We start from the raw sequence: 11,994 nt of genomic DNA, 5'->3' as shown, positions 1-11,994 counted from the left end.
TTTGCATGCCTGCAACAAAGTTTACTTCCTTTCACTATTCTGGAAGAAGCCTTTTAGAAGACTGGAGAAGATGATATCTGAAAGCTCAGAGTAGTTTGACATTTTTTCCACGTTTCTTAAGGACAGGTAGTTAAAACATAATTTAAATGCATCATGGATCAATTAAATGTATAAAGATCTTTTTTTCTGTGTGTGTGTGATCTCTATCTTGAAACTTGGTTTGTTTTGCAAATCTTCATCAACAGATCATTACCATTCTTTCAGAACAACTTTTCTACGCAGACAGAGGCAGTTGACATCTCTCTACTGCAAGAGACTTTTTGATTTTGTTCATAAGATATCTTATTCCATGGTCTTCCTTTCCTTCCTCAAGCCTGGATATCAAATGTGGTTGAATTCAGGAAGGAAGCATGCTTCCCTGTTAGAGAGGAATAGCTGTTCGTCTAGTTTTTTGGTCTAAACTGATCCATAGGTCTCCAGAGATCTCTCTGTGGCCAGTGTAAAATAACTGAAAGAAGCAGTTACTTTTGACAGTATGTTTAAACAAGATATATAGAAGTCCACCCTTCCATCAGGAATCTTGACAAGTAGTTGTTTTTTTTCATATATGGAGTAGAGTATTGGAAGAAAGAAGATGAAAATTGAAGGAATAAGGTAATGAAGAGATTTAGAGGCAGTAACAACTAAAGTTACTACAGAACATAGATGGACAGTGTTCACTGGAAAAACATTTACAACAGAAAAGAAAATGGAAAAGCTACGAGTGTAAATTTCATCGGAACAGTGATTTGAGCATGTTGTTAAATCAGTAATAACTGTATTGTATTATAATACTGAATGCTAGGTGTCATTCAGGACACTCTCATAAGAGTATCAAGGGAAAATACCGTCTATTTAGTCACACTGTTATTTGAATAAAACTCATTTCTCTATTTTAGCAAAAACCAGTTTCCCAAAGCAGTGTTTTTCATGCAACACCAAGTTATTTTTGTTAGAACTCACATTGCTTTCTCTGAAGATGTGTTTGGTTTTTTTTCAGCAATGTCAAGCTACCTCTTTATTATTAAATATGAACTTCCTGAAGTGATCAGAGCATTTATGAAACTTGAGGAGAGCTCTGGGTAGGTATCTTTGCCAAACCCAAACCTCAGCTGAAAAAAAAATTTCAATTTTATGTCAATTATACTGATTGATGTTTCTTATTCCCCCTCTTTAGAGAATGGTACCTAGATGGAAACTACCTCGTCATACTCGTAACTGTTGCAATTATTCTTCCCCTTTCCCTTCTAAAGACCCTAGGTAAGCTTAATGTCCCACTTAACCTCATTTCTTTTCTTTTAGGATTGTGAATTTACACGTAGCTGAACTGTTGTTTGTTTTTTTCTCCTGCTGCACAGGTTATCTTGGTTATACGAGCGGATTTTCGCTGACCTGTATGGTTTTCTTCGTCAGTGTGGTAGGTGACTGTTTGGGCATGGTCTCTAAGCAAATACGGAGCCTGTAAACTGTGACACACTGTTATATTTCTTACCATGGTAATTTAATGTGTTAGAATAGCTCCTGCAAGTGAATCAAATAGATAAGTCTATTGCTAAATGAAGCCAGGATAAAAATGATCAGCCTAGAAAACAACACTTGAGAATAAAATATAAAGCTGGGCAATGGCAGAGACAGGTAACAAGAAATACTCACAGTAGAACCACAAGTGTTAGCACTTATTTCTTGCTCCCTCTTTTTCTCCTTTGTCTTTTGTGTGTCTTCTTCTGTTGCATAAACAACAAAAGTTGTTTATACTTCTGCTAGCATACCTGGGTATAAGTGTAATCCCCTATGGCAGTACTCTTCTGATGGCATTGTCTACTCTTTTGTAGGTAATCTTCAAGAAATCCCAAATACCCTGTCCCCTCCCCATCATGGAACATGGGGTTGAAAACTGGACCGCCACCAACAACACAGTGCCGATGCACCTGGTCATGTTACCAAATGATTCTCTCAGTTCTGGAGTGAACTTCATGATGGACAACACAGCTGGGCACTTGCCAGGCCTGGAGGAGCCAAAAGATACCTCTTCCAAAAGTGGTGTAGAGTATGAAGCACACAGTGACAGTAGTGACCTGTGTCAGCCAAAATACTTTGTGTTTAACTCACGGGTAAGGGAAATTCTGTAGAATTTGTCTTTAGCTATTTGTACCACAGCTAAACTGCTGCCCACCAAAAGTCAGAGGTACAGCAGTGACCATTCTTACTAATGGGAGCTTTATTTTACAGACTGCCTATGCAATACCCATCCTGGCATTTGCATTCGTATGCCACCCTGAGGTGCTACCCATATACAGTGAACTGAAAGAGTAAGGTTCTTAAATTTTGTCCCATACTTCCAGTTAACCATAGCTAGAGATCACTTTCTACATGCTCTGCCTTGATTACTGGTGTGCAGACACCCACCTGCTAATGATTTATTGCTCTCCATAGTAAGCAGATAATGGCTTTGCTTTGACTTAATAGACAGATATTGGTGACAGAGAACCACTGTTCAGATAGATATATCGATTGACGTTTACTTACAGAAGCAGGAATCTGTACAGTCCTTTGAACGATGTGAAACGTACTGGGGAACTGGGTGGCACTGAAAGAGATAATTCTGTTTTCTAATAGTATCTTAATGAGTTCTGTGTCTGGGTCAGCTGCTGCTTACTCAAGGTTTCTTAGGATGCCATTGGTTTGAATGTCTTACATAGAGTTTTCATCCAGCCTAGTTTGTTTATCAGATATCAAAAATCAAATAAACTTGCTTAAATCAGCATAAGAAAGGGCTAAGAAAAAGCATTTGTTCAAGAGCAAGAATTAAATTACTGAAGGTTACACTGCAAAACTCAAGGAAGCTAAGACCCATTGCCTCCTATTTCAGCAGATTTAACCTCAGAAGAAATAAAAGTTCTCAGATGACTTGGGAATATGCTTCCAGGTCCTATAAGCTGAAGATTTTGTTAGACTAAATCTTTAATGAAACAACTTCTAAAGAAAGAGTTTGACCTGCAGGAAGTTCTTGAACCTGCAGAACAGCCCTTTGTATATGTACAGACATGTTAATAGAGAGTTGACAGAAAGCTCTTGTCTATTATTAATACCAACCCTGTATCTCAACCACTTCATTTTTGATTTAAAATGCAGTATTTGAGATTGATAGTATTTCAATAGTGATATACAAAATAATGTGGCACATTTATGTATTGTCACTAGGTGAGCAGTAGAAATGGAGTTTCCACACACTTTTATAAGTCTATGTTGTTTTGCACAGAAGTGTGAAGTGTCAAGTAAAGAGCTCTGCATAACCAATGCACTCACTATGAACTTATTAGCCAGTGAAAGGATGTCAGTAGAGCTATGACTCTTCAGAGTATTTCTTGTACAACTAGAGGCTTTGTAAGAATAGCACTGCTACTCTCTTTCTCTCCTACTTCAGTCGCTCCCGAAAGCGGATGCAGAATGTCTCAAATATCTCCATCACTGGTATGCTTATCATGTACCTTCTGGCTGCCCTCTTTGGATACCTTACCTTTTACGGTAGGTTAAAGCCCTATTCTCTGCAGAATTTTCTCTCTCATTTTAAAGCGGGAAAAATGGTTCAATCACACTGGGGCTCAAGGGTTTGTGCATTTTCTATCCAGGTGTAAGCATTATTGGAATACTCGGTGGGTTACCTCCTGAATAAATGGTGGGACTCTTCCAGCTCTCAGGCCACAAGCTCCTCACTCAGGAGATTCAGAAGCACCTACTAGGGAGTTGTGTGTGCATCTCTTGGTTTTGTGAACTCAGAGAATAAACTTGGCTCTTGGCAAAGGCCAAGAGTGACTGTACTAAAAATACTCTCATAATCAACAGTTTTACATGACACTATTAAGTGCTACCCACCTTGGCTCTGACGCCACTAATTCAGGTTCACCTGTGCTGAAAAACAGGTTGCAAATCATCCTAGTGTAAAAACAATATGGATGAAGTAGACTAACTGGTGGGTAAACAGAGTAGCCCCTGCATTAGCACAACATTTTTTGCAAACGCCACGTCTTTTTACCTCGTTAGTTCCTCCGTTACAAGAGAGAAGTGAATGACACAGCACAATCTGCTCTCTTGCCGCTGGGGCAGGAGGCTCTGTCTGAGAGCTGGGACACCTGGGTGGAGGTCAAAGGGAGCTGTTCCCACTTCAGTGAGTTGTTTCCTATTTTGTATCAGAGAAATTATTTTTACCTCAGGTTCCACATCCACTTAATGACTTTGAGAAAGTAATTTGAGATACTGGAGTGCAAAGCATCACCTCAGAACCATATTAGCCTCATCGTCTCTGAATGACGGACTTGTATCAGTCATGCTGGGAAAATTCCTCTTTCGTGCCTAGCCTATAAAGTGTATCTGATGACAGCAGCTGGGCCAATGCTAATCTTATCTGGCTGTAATATAAAGATCTTTTTGCACGTGCAGATATTGCTCAAGAGATTTAACTCCTTTCTGTTTCCATTTCATAGGAGAAGTTGAAGATGAGCTACTCCATACCTACACCAAAGTGTACACCTTCGACACCCTCTTGCTGTCAGTTCGCCTGGCAGTGCTGGTGGCTGTAACCCTGACTGTGCCCCTTGTCCTTTTCCCCGTAAGTTACACAGCTGCTGAAGCTGAAATCAGGGCTAGCCCATATGCACTGATTGTATTTACTCAGCACAGACACACTTTAACATTGAAGAAAAGCAAGCCTGAGTTTTTATTTGGGAGGGTCTGTTTTCTCATATGCAGTTCAGCTAGAGAAAGGACCTTACATAGTTAGGGTTGCAAACTTTCAAAGACTGAAATAAATCAGTCTTTATAAATAAATCAGAAATAAATCAGGAACAACTTCCCTGCCTCCCTCTGGCTCTCTCTGTACTATATTTATCAGAGAAGCAGTGTAAGTACCAAAGACTTGGGGATATACTGAAACCACTTATGAGGTTTCCTAATACAGACATAAGTACCTACTATGGCAGCCAAACTCCAGACACGTGCAGCTCAGGCCACATGCTGTGTAGTACTTCAAGACCTAGCTGCCAAGGTAGAGGGACAGAGGCCCCGTGCACATCTTACATGCTTAAGTTTTTGGACAGGGGAAGAAGCTAAGTGCCAGAAAACAGTGACAGTCAAGACTCAGTCACGCTGTCAGATGTCTGAGAAAATTTTGGAGTTTCTAGGTACTGCTCACAGTGAAAAAAGCAATATCCACAGTAGAAGGGACAGAAAGACACTGCTAAACAAACTGCTCTGAAGAAGGACTGACCCTCCTCAGGGATCAATCCCCACCTGAAGAGAACACCTGCAGGCTTCTGAATGTACAGGACTGTCCTTCGTGCCTTCCCCGAACTGCTACACAGCAGGGGAGAAAATAGTTGATCCCGGTCATTAAGTTTAGTGAGGCTGATGTGCTATTCGTGTGGCACATATAAGCCCAGCATCATGCTGCTGGCAGGCTCCTGGCAATCTACGTCATACCATGATGCTCCTGTCTGATGAGAGCAGTTACCCTGGGGCCCTGTTGCTCCCTTGTCCTAGATATAAACATGAGGGGGGCTTCCAGGCTTGCTGACAAATACCCAAGAGGAGTGATCACCATTCAAGGTTGCCTACAAAAAAAAAAAAAAGTTCTGGTACAAAGCACCCAGAGTGATCAGTACAGCTAGCTTAGAGCTCTCTGGTGCTCTGCCTCAAATGTCATGTTTAAGCCAGTAACTAAATGCTTAAATAAATCTTAACTAACTGATAACTCTCTGTGGGAAAATTAGCTAAGGGTATGGCAAAAGCCTCTATCTGTCAGATGCAGCACTTTGCAGTTCTAGCTTTCTGTATAATCACTTTACATGAACAGTGAGCAAAAGCTTAGCAGTTACATACCAGAGCAGTAGTTGCTCTATTAAAAGAGCTCCCAAGAAAATGTCATTTGCTTTGTAAGCCAGTACATCAAACAATTTCATATGGCCTGTCAGGACAGCCAGCTCAGCAGATCTAATTAGTCCAAATAAGGAGTATAGTTGTCAACTACGTTTTTTAATGAACTACCATGTTTATATTTACTTAAAGTAGTCAGAGATTATTGGTTTCTTTAAAAAACTAAATCATTGCATTGCTAAAAAAAAATAGAGAGAGAGAGATTGATTGATGTACTATTAGTCACTATAAAACTTCAGTTTGATAGCTTCATTCTAAAGACTATGATACAGAAGGAATAAAGCACCAAAGGTTGACAATAAGTGAACAGGAATGCAGGCAGCAGTTCTTTGGTGGAATAAAGCTGTTTACACAAACTCAGTTTTTGCAATCTGCCTTCCTCTTCCTAATATTAGCTCACATCAACCTGAAAAACATGAAGTGTATAATTCATGCTGTGTTTTCAAATGATGGGCTCCAAGTCTGACAGAACCCCATACATTTATTGAATTGCCAAACCCCTCAAGAAACAGTTGTCTGTTATTTTAAAACAACCAAACAGGACTGAGTTTTGAGCTTCTTTTCAATGTAAAAACATTTTTGTCCAGCTACCACATTTTAAAACTTTTCAATTAACCACATTGTTCTGAGTAACACTATTTCCTTCTACCAAAGGGATTTGTTCTTAACCTCTCTCCTACTTACCACCTTTGCTGATGAAAAGGAAAACGATCCTCTGTGTTGTATGAGAAAGTCATCATAGAAAAAAAAAATCCTCTATGATCAGTTTTAGGATTATAATTGCCAAGTGACATTGAAAAATATGTAAGTGGCATTGAAAAATATGCTTTTGAAAGATATATATATGTATATATTTAATGGTAGCAAAGCAACAGCTTACTCTTTCACAAAAGTGAATGACAGAACTCCTGTGGGATTTCCAGAGGAATCAGGTTCAGGAATACAGCAACTCATATTTCATGCGTGCATTTTTTGCCTGTTGATTTGAGTTCATAGTGGAGGTTTCTATGTGGTTTTTTTTTCTGAAGCTAGTATCTTTCAGTTGAATAGATTTCATGTCCCTGATTTTCTACCTTATTTGATTGACTTTCTTCTACGCTGCAAACATTTGAGCTTCTGTATTAAACTGTGAATCTAGTTCTCAAAAGCCTACATCAGAGTGAGATTACATTAAGGGACTCAAACACTGAAAACACACTTCTTCAGTCAGAATTTCCCACAGCAAAAGCAAGTAGAATAGATAATTTTTTAAAAATGAAAAGCAAAGATAAATTAATTACTGTTTTACTTTCCCTGCTGGTTTTCATCTTCAGATCCGTTCATCTATCAGTGCGTTGCTGTTTCCCAAAAGGCCATTCAGCTGGATAAGACATTTCCTGATTGCAGCAGTAATTCTTGCTTTTAATAACCTGCTTGTAATTTTTGTCCCAACTATTAAAGACATCTTCGGATTTATTGGTAGGTTTTGTAAATACTTTTCCTTTACTCGGTTAATCCTTTTCACAACATATTTACATTCATACACTGAATGACAGTCTCAGTTTGGGTGTTACATGGAGTAATATAAGCATAGATTAAAATTAAAAGGTAAATAAATAATCCCCAACAGTTGACAGACAAAGCTAAACACTACCCAACTTCATTGCTACCTTTCATGAAGCACAAGGAATCCAATAACCCCAGCATAAAAACTGGTAAGAAATTCCCATTTTGACAAAGAGTCATTTAGTGCATGTGGAGGAGGGGGAAAACACCTCTGGTTTTCAAGCATCTGTAGACTGGACAATATGTATTGACTTCCAAACTGTGATGTTAAAAAAAAAGAGAAAAATGACAAATTTAATTTGATTTTCACAATTCTCTCCCTACCTCTTTCTTCTGGCCAGCTTTGGCCTCTGACCAAAGAGGTTTATGAAGACTGTCCATGCTCTGAGGTGCTTGTGGACTCAGGGATGCAGATGCCCTGGAGAAAGAAACCTTCATGGGGTTTCTGCCTTTTCGATTTCTTACAGTCCGCACCAGCAGCCCATTTGCTTTTCCCTGCCTTTTGCACCCAAGCCACAGCACTGGGCTCTGCTGAGAGGAGAGTAGCTACTTCCAGAGCACAAGTCATCCACTCCCTTTTCAACACCTGCTTTCCAGGGTCATCACACCCTGGGAGTGCCTGTTTGTCCTCACTTCACCAGCTCACATGCAGTCGTCCGTGTCACAGGCAGCCACGCTGGTTTGAACAAATCCTCTCAGTAACGAGTGCCTCTTTGGACACCCAGAGCTCTGCACAAATACTGGCTACAGAGAGAGAGCCCTTCATGCAGCTGGGCTTGGACGGGCAGCTGCCTCACCACAAGCTCACCTTTGTGGGTGCACCACATTGCTTATGGTTTAGATGGCATGGTACTCAGCTCTGCTTTCTCTTTCAGGTGCCTCTTCTGCTACAATGCTGATTTTCATCCTCCCTTCTGCCTTCTACCTGCGAATTGTTGAAAAGGAGCCCCTGAGGTCTCCCCAGAAGATTGGGGTAAGGGATCTGGCAGCAACTGGAAAACGAAGGGTGGGAGGATGTATGCTTTCCACTGTTCACAAACATTCAGACCTCTGGCTTGCAACATCTGACAGTTGCTCATAAATGGCAGCGCCTCACTCAAAATACAGGTTGGGCAGTGTGATCCACCTTAGTGTGGAGAGCCAGGCTTCACAAGCCAAAGACTTCAGTGCCCTACTGATACACAACAGGAAGTGTCTTGGTTAAAGTGTGTCTTAAGTCACTAGTGTCACAAGTGACAATAAATGTCTTTTTAGACATTTGTTTAATCCGATCTAAGCTCCAGTTCGCACCTGCACTTGCACAAGTAACACCAAGACAGTGTACAAGGAGCTGTTGGTTCACACTAGAGGGCCGGCTGCAGATTAACAGGAAGATCTGAGGTCAAGGTTAAGAAGCAAGTTCTACTGAGGAGATAATTAAGTAATAGTGAGTTCCTCACTAAGACAGATCCATACACTTACAGAAGACATATATGAAGGTCTGTCATTTATACACAGCATGTGTTTACGTCATGCTAGACTGATGCAGCAGTACCTTTCATCCTGAACATCAATAGCTACCTGCACATTTAACAATATCACCAAGGAGATGTCCTTTGAAAATTTAATTGGAAAAGTTGTTGCTTAAATATATATGCAGGCACACAATGTAAACAGATGTTCATATATACATCTATATAGATGTTCACAAAAAACTTGGAAGTCAAATTTCAACCAATACTGCAAGTATAAAAGAAAAAAGGTTTATCATAAAATGATTTCTGACTGTGACTTTTGGAGCTGTTATTATAGAGAGACTGAATGTTTGTTCATGTCTTTGCTCATTTTTCTTGTTGCCATGTGTTAGGCATGTCTAGAATTTCACACCTTACACTGAAATCACATACAATATTCATCTTTGTGTTACAAGGCAGAATATTGTTAAATGCAAATAGATTACAGTAAACTAAAGCCCTGCTAAGGCAAAGAGTGAATACAAGCATCTAAATCACTTGAATAGATACAGAAACGCTTTCAGAGGAGATGGGCTTACCTATTTGTCTAATAAGGATAAAAAGGATTAACTCTGAAGCTATTCTTGACAGAAACAATGATCATTCATTGAAAATTGGTCAGTTTTTAAAGAAAAACAAAAACTGTTCCTCTATTATAATTCTTATTATTTTCATAGTAACCAAGTGAGGCTTTCTCTAGTCTTGTAAAACCTGCCTCTCTTGGACCGAAATTCACACAGGACTAACTTTGATTCACATAGCCATGTGTGACATAATTTGGGCTCCAGTCATGGAGAATGACCCAAACCCCGGCCCTAGGTGCTACATAAATGTGGCTCCAGTGGGACAGTCTGTATACTACAGTCTGCTCGGTCACCTGCTTTATTAATAAAATCTCATTTTCAATTTCAGGCTCTAATTTTTCTCATACTTGGCATAATCTTCATGTTTGTGAGTATGACTCTTATTGTAATGGACTGGATTTACAATTCCCCAAGTTCAAGACATCACTAACCTGTGGAGATGATTGAAAGCTTTTTATATCATAAATATTTGTATTGTGTGCTCCGAAGGACACCTAAATGGGACTGTTATTCCTAGCTAGTAACTGTAGTATTTTGAAGACAGTTCCTGGTAAGGTCACCAGAACCCAATGGAGTCTGCATCATCCTTTTCACCAAGGATCATTATTTATGCATTAGGAACCTGACCTTAGCATTTCTGGTCAGGTGAAATGAAATGTGCAGTGTGGATGCTTTCTATTTTCAAAACCAAAATAACTGTGTACATAGTCCTCAAAAATAGCTTGGTGTCACCCTTTTCAACCTCTCCCATCATACTAATAACTACTGTTCCTAGAGCCCTAGAAAGGTAACAGCCAGAAAACCACTAGTGCCTTGTTTTCTAGCTGAAGCTTGTGGGAGTGGCTGCCCCCGTCCAAGAGAAAGGGTACGGTTTCTTTAGGGGATCTGAAAGGTGACTGCTCCCTATCAACCTGTCTATCAGAAAGATGACAAGCCAGTGGACAAAGCTGAGCATCAGATTGGTTGCCCAAATGCATCACCCTTGGCAGGTGATGGCTGTTGTACAGAATAAAACTCTCTGGCTAGATCCTGTACCAAGGAGTGTGCTTGAAGAACAGTTGACCAGTCACGTTTCTTGATAAAGATGCTTGTGCTGGAAACGTTCTGCTGTGGTTTTTTTTTTTTTGTTTTCTTTACTTTTTTATTCTTGTGTGAGCTTGCATCACTGAACAAGTTGAATCCTCCATAGAAACTTGTCTTCCATTCTCATGGGAATTTAAGGAGACCACAAGGTGTGACGAAGCACCCTATCCAGTATTTTTCACTACTTGTGTATTTCATAAATGTTCAGTGCAGGAAACTGTAATTTGCTATATATAAAAATACATGTATTTATGTACATATTTTTTTTGTTTTCCTCTAGTTATAAAAATGTTACCCTGTGGTAAATGATTTTTGAATTTTTTTTATGTGTCACTTTGTTTTCATAGCCACACACTTAATATTGTTTTGAAGAAAACATATTGGATTGGTGGGTTTGTAAAAGGTTCGCTGAGCAGCGTTTGAAATATACCTGTAGTAAACCCTATCTCTTACCTGTGTAAAAACACACTCAGATGTTTACTACTTACACTACAATAAATAGCAAGATGTTTACCTCGTGAGAAGTTTTAATATGTGCCTCAGAGTTCTTTATCACCGTTGTACGCCACAAATTTGGATAATTTGCTGAGTTGCTGTACCTTAGCTTGTTTATGCATATGCTAGCATTCCACAACAAACGTATTTAAGGTATGCAAAGGAGAAGGCATTACTGACCATGCTCTGCAGCTGTGCAAGACAGGAAAAAAAAAAAAAGGTTAAGTTCCATGTAATGTGGACGTTTACTGGAGACTCAGCACACTCCAGATTATGATTCTCGCTGTGCTGATCAGTACCCACTACATGTGCTCTCTGTCCACACCAGGGAATAATAGTCAGAGAAGGCACATTAACTTGATAGCACAGGGAATGAGTGGGAAGGTGCAACTATTGCTTTTAAAACACTTACACAAATCCAGGCTCATGTAATCGGCGTTTTCATTTTCCAACTTAGAAATCTGTTGAGTACACACCTGTGAACTCAGAAAGCCACAAAGCACACAAAAGTTGTCTCTGCTGGCTCCTCTACTTTGCACAAAATTCTGTGTGTGTATAACTGTGTGCATACTTACAGGTTAACTGGACAAATACATGAAACATATATTCTAGGCCAACTATTTTTCTAAGCAGTATTTTATGCTCACTTGAGTATTGTATCCTTAATATAATGGGGCATGCTTCCTCATAAATGCTGTCTGGCTTTGCATTTTAAAAAGAAAAAAGGTGACTAATCTTTTGATCTGTTTTAAGCAGACTAATACAACCCAAGCTGCATTATTACTGAAAAGATCTTTTATACAGCCTAGAGTTAACAGCAACACATC

At 39.6% G+C, this 11,994-nt stretch overlaps 1 protein-coding gene across 1 annotated transcript in view; it reads left to right on the top strand.

Moving 5' to 3' along the window:
- SLC38A4 (solute carrier family 38, member 4) overlaps positions 1–10,019 on the top strand; it is a 16,321-nt gene extending 6,302 nt beyond the window's left edge. The window contains exons 6-15 of the mRNA XM_008946115.1: positions 1,040–1,121; positions 1,217–1,299; positions 1,398–1,456; positions 1,872–2,150; positions 2,269–2,348; positions 3,464–3,564; positions 4,521–4,645; positions 7,281–7,425; positions 8,388–8,485; positions 9,918–10,019. Of these exons, the coding sequence (XP_008944363.1) occupies positions 1,040–1,121; positions 1,217–1,299; positions 1,398–1,456; positions 1,872–2,150; positions 2,269–2,348; positions 3,464–3,564; positions 4,521–4,645; positions 7,281–7,425; positions 8,388–8,485; positions 9,918–10,019 (1,154 nt within the window). The remainder of the gene's footprint in view (positions 1–1,039; positions 1,122–1,216; positions 1,300–1,397; positions 1,457–1,871; positions 2,151–2,268; positions 2,349–3,463; positions 3,565–4,520; positions 4,646–7,280; positions 7,426–8,387; positions 8,486–9,917) is intronic.
- The last annotated feature ends 1,975 nt before the right edge of the window (positions 10,020–11,994 follow it).

The sequence above is a fragment of the Merops nubicus genome, unplaced genomic scaffold, assembly GCF_000691845.1.
Source record: "Merops nubicus isolate BGI_N331 unplaced genomic scaffold, ASM69184v1 scaffold17568, whole genome shotgun sequence".
Taxonomy (NCBI): Eukaryota; Metazoa; Chordata; class Aves; order Coraciiformes; family Meropidae; genus Merops; species Merops nubicus.
This window is presented reverse-complemented; position numbering and strand designations above follow the sequence as displayed.